At 37.0% G+C, this 4,451-nt stretch overlaps 1 protein-coding gene across 1 annotated transcript in view; it reads left to right on the forward strand.

Annotated features, from left to right (window-relative positions):
- The window catches only part of LOC107567623 (signal transducer and activator of transcription 3-like), a 39,778-nt gene that overhangs the window by 21,963 nt on the left and 13,364 nt on the right, over positions 1 to 4,451 (forward strand). Inside the window, exons 3-12 of the mRNA XM_016253328.1 lie at positions 1 to 139; positions 754 to 846; positions 1,540 to 1,621; positions 1,711 to 1,811; positions 1,931 to 2,082; positions 2,172 to 2,330; positions 2,415 to 2,507; positions 2,582 to 2,641; positions 2,726 to 2,755; positions 2,969 to 3,062. The exon at positions 1 to 139 is cut by the window's left edge and continues 105 nt beyond it. Of these exons, the coding sequence (XP_016108814.1) occupies positions 1 to 139; positions 754 to 846; positions 1,540 to 1,621; positions 1,711 to 1,811; positions 1,931 to 2,082; positions 2,172 to 2,330; positions 2,415 to 2,507; positions 2,582 to 2,641; positions 2,726 to 2,755; positions 2,969 to 3,062 (1,003 nt within the window). The remainder of the gene's footprint in view (positions 140 to 753; positions 847 to 1,539; positions 1,622 to 1,710; positions 1,812 to 1,930; positions 2,083 to 2,171; positions 2,331 to 2,414; positions 2,508 to 2,581; positions 2,642 to 2,725; positions 2,756 to 2,968; positions 3,063 to 4,451) is intronic.

Consider the following 4,451-nt stretch of genomic DNA (forward strand, 5'->3'; position numbering starts at 1 on the left):
GTACCAACACAACCTGCGGCGCATCAAACAGCACCTGCAGAGCAAGTATCTGGAGAAGCCCATGGAGATCGCCCGCATCGTGGCCCGCTGCCTGTGGGAAGAGCAGCGTCTGCTGCAGACGGCCACCACTGCACAGCAGGTAGACACACACACATATGCATACATGCACAACTACAATCATGAATAGGCACATTTAAACACATACAGATGAATGATGTATTTACTCGTGGGTGATATACTCAATGGAGTTTTATGGTAAATCAATTTTAAGAGAAAATTACTTTTTTTTTTTTTTTTTAACCTTCCATCTGGGTTTCATTTATAAATAAATTTGCAGTTAAATTACACACAGTATACATATTTTTATACTCACCAAACCAGTTTTCAGGTCCTTTCCAGTCAAACACACAGTAATAGTACATATACAGGTGCATCTCAATAAATTAGAATGTCGTGGAAAAGTTCATTTATTTCAGTAATTCAACTCAAATTGTGAAACTCGTGTATTAAATAAATTCAATGCACACAGACTGAAGTAGTTTAAGTCTTTGGTTCTTTTAATTGTGATGATTTTGGCTCACATTTAACAAAAACCCACCAATTCACCATCTCAACAAATTAGAATATGGTGACATAAACTTTTCCACGACATTCTAATTTATTGAGATGCACCTGTATAGTGCTTGGAAATGGATTCCACTTTGTAAGGACATATTCAGATTTCTGTTTCTCCAATTTCTTTCACATCTCTAGGATGGCCAGGTTGCCCATCCCACTGGCACTGTGGTGACAGAAAAACAGCAGATACTGGAACACAACCTGCAGGATATTAGGAAGAGAGTACAGGTTGGTACATAAAATCACACTTTAATTGACCAACCTTGATTTGTCTGGTTCACAATTACAGGTACATATGCACCCCTTTATCATCTCCCCAAAAGTTGCTGTTTTAAACACAAAAATCTTTTCTTTGATGGCATTTATCTTGCAAAGGGGTTTTCAAACTTGTGATGCCACAGACCCTCAGATATAATGATCCTCTTGCAAGTGATCTTCTCCCTAAAATATTAAGGCAGCTAAATGTTTTTTTATGTATAAAGACTAATTTTTGTTTACCCATTTATTTTTTTGGAAAATATTTATTTTTTATGTTGTTGACACTATATTTTTTTCTGTTAACTGTTATAGTATTGATAGATGCGAAAACCTGAAGAGATGCAACTAGGGCTGTCAATAGAATAGAAGAATTGTGATTAATATACTGACTTCTGACCATTTCTTATATAAGCTGTGATTTAAAATAAAAAAAAAAAATGTAATACCTACTGTATTTATTGACCCTTTTTTAGCATTATTTGACCTTTTTTCTTCATTTTTCTCTGAAATATTCCACAAACCCCCTAGCACCCCGTTATAGCCTCAGTTTGAAAGCCCTTTTTTAACATATTGCCCTTGAGCACAAAATATGAGGGTCTCATGTTTTACCCCTTATGGGGTACAAACTCTCACTCATCCAGCTGCCTTACTCTTTCTATACAGGATATGGAGCAGAAGATGAAGATGTTGGAAAATCTGCAAGATGATTTTGACTTCAACTACAAAACTCTTAAAAGTGCTGGAGGTATGATAAGTACATGTTCCTGTCATTTTTTTCCTGTCTCAACTAACCTCAATCACTGATAAAATCTCATCAAATCTGTTACGATTCAGAGTTGTCCCAGGATCTGAATGGAAACAGCCAGGCAGCAGCCACCAGGCAGAAGATGTCTCAGCTGGAGCAGATGCTGAGTGCTCTGGATCAGCTGAGGAGGGTGAGATACAGAATCAAGTCACAAAATACAGGGTTTTGAAAATACCGCCCAGTGAGTCGTTCATTCCATTCACACTGATCACCCAAGGGTCAAAAGTTCAAAAATTTTTTTCAAAATAGCAAATAGTGACTGAGATGGCAGGGCTGCTGTCTGCCATGGACTTTGTGCAGAAGAATCTGACAGATGAAGAACTGGCCGACTGGAAAAGGAGACAGCAGATCGCCTGCATTGGAGGACCACCAAACATCTGCCTGGACCGCTTAGAGACATGGTACACAGTCCATTCATATCCAAACCTGCTTTTAAATCACACCTTTTTGTGGATTTTTTTTTTTTTTTTTAAATCGCTATGTTTTTCAGGATCACCTCTTTGGCTGAGTCACAGTTGCAGATAAGACAGCAGATCAAGAAACTGGAGGAGCTTCAACAGAAGGTCTCCTACAAAGGAGATCCGATTATTCAACACCGCCCAGCTCTGGAGGAGAAGATCGTAGACCTGTTCCGCAGCCTTATGAAGAGGTTTGAAATCACTCACTCGGTGTGTAAACTTTCTAATGCAACGAAGCAGGATCTGATCATTAATGTTTGCTTGTGTCACTGCAGTGCGTTTGTTGTTGAGAGGCAGCCTTGTATGCCCATGCACCCTGACCGACCACTTGTCATCAAAACAGGAGTTCAGTTCACCACCAAAGTCAGGTGGGTACACAGAGAGGTGAGTCATAAGGGAAAGAAGTCTAGACTCAAATTGTAAATTTTTCCACCTCTTTCAGGTTACTTGTGAAATTCCCAGAGTTGAATTACCAGCTGAAAATAAAAGTGTGTATTGACAAGTAAGTCCCACATCCTTCCTGTGACATCAGAATGAAATGACTTTGACGTGCCAGTTTTTAATCTTTTCCTTGTGTGTTCTGCAGGGAGTCGGGTGATGGGGCAGCCATCCGAGGGTGAGTTTTGAGATTCAATTGTCATATGGTTATTTGTTGTTATAGGCTGATTTCAAAAATTCAAATAAATATTTCAGATATTTTGTAGAAGTTTCATTTTTATCATCAATTTAAATTGCACGATTACAAAAAATGTTGTGAAAAGAAGTCTCCTCCTTGCTAGTTCCTGTAAAAGTTTTTGCATTGTAGAGTCCTCTGTTTCTTTTCCTTTAGTTCACGAAAGTTCAACATCCTTGGCACCAACACGAAGGTGATGAACATGGAGGAATCCAACAATGGCAGCCTGTCAGCAGAGTTCAAACATCTGGTAAGCTCAGCCATTACGCCAGTCTTTTTTTTCCGGAGCGCAGAACAGTATGTTTTTTTGAATTTGTGAGTTGCGTGGGACACTGTTGGCCCTCGGAAGCAAATTTAAACTCTCTTAAAACACACTTTTTAAACACTGTATTTATTTGTGTACTAATAATGTCCAGTAGGGATGGGCGATATGGGCTTACAAATATATCACGATAATTTCTGATATTTATAGCAATAACGATATCAATTACGATAATTTAGGGAATCCTGTTTCTTTAGAGAAAAGTATTATCTTTCCTATTTTTACCCAAAATAGGGTGTTGTGAGCATTACTTTAATCATTTAATTCATACTGGAAGCCGGAGGGTGCCCTTGTGCAGAAACTCCACATATGCATAGTAGGAGTAATGCTCCAAGAAGAAGTATCCAGTGAACGCTGTAGCTGAATAAAACGCAGATAAAGACATTTTAACTGAGGAAACCTGAAGACAATAAACATGCGATTGCACAAAATATATATAGTATCTGTGTTCTTCAAGCAATCTTGAGTATTTTTATAAGGATAAAGTATATTTATAATGCAATGCTAATCGACATAGCCTTTATCACTGTATAGAATGCTATAAAATAGTATGATTTCTGCCTTATTCTGTGATACGAAACCACGTCTGATCACAAAAATAAGTTATGTCAAACACTCGACTATGTTATGAAGTTAATATGGAGGAAAAGCATGTCAATAAATTAAAATATCAGGGCTCCACGGATACTTTTCTTTTTAGGAGCGCTTGTGCTCCTAATTTAAAAGATTTAGGAGCACGGTCAAAAATTTAGGAGCACCTTCTAATCAGTAATCAAAAATTCTGATAAAAAATTAACCTTCCCATTACGAGGTGATAGTTGACCCTTTAAAGCGATTTATAGGGAATTTTGTTTTTACCTTTGTAATGGCATTTTTCTAACTTTATTAAAAATTAAAAATATATTTATAAGCTTTTTAACATGTCTAATTAAAACAACAGAATAAAAACAAGTAGTATAAGAATAAGTTACCAATCAAATGAAATCAGTTTTTTCAGAGATGGCACAAAAGAACACACAAGTGGCTTGTATGTGTATTTTCAGACATTTAATGAGGCTCAGAGGTCGCATGAGGGCAATTAAATTCATACATTCATGTTGAGGTTAATGTTTTAAATATAACATTTTGAATATAGAAATGATTTAAATAACAGAAAAGATGCTTTAAAAATTTAATTGCCAGCAGGTGGCGTCAAGTCACTGATTTTATCACTGAATCATTCATTTAATTGATTCGTTCGATCAGCTGAATCATTCAGGAACGAAGTGCGTGACTGTCTTTATGAATGGGTAACTGAATCATTGACTCACTAGATTC

This window comes from Sinocyclocheilus grahami, unplaced genomic scaffold (assembly GCF_001515645.1).
Source record: "Sinocyclocheilus grahami isolate Dianchi unplaced genomic scaffold, SAMN03320097.WGS_v1.1 scaffold27.1, whole genome shotgun sequence".
NCBI lineage: Eukaryota > Metazoa > Chordata > Actinopteri > Cypriniformes > Cyprinidae > Sinocyclocheilus > Sinocyclocheilus grahami.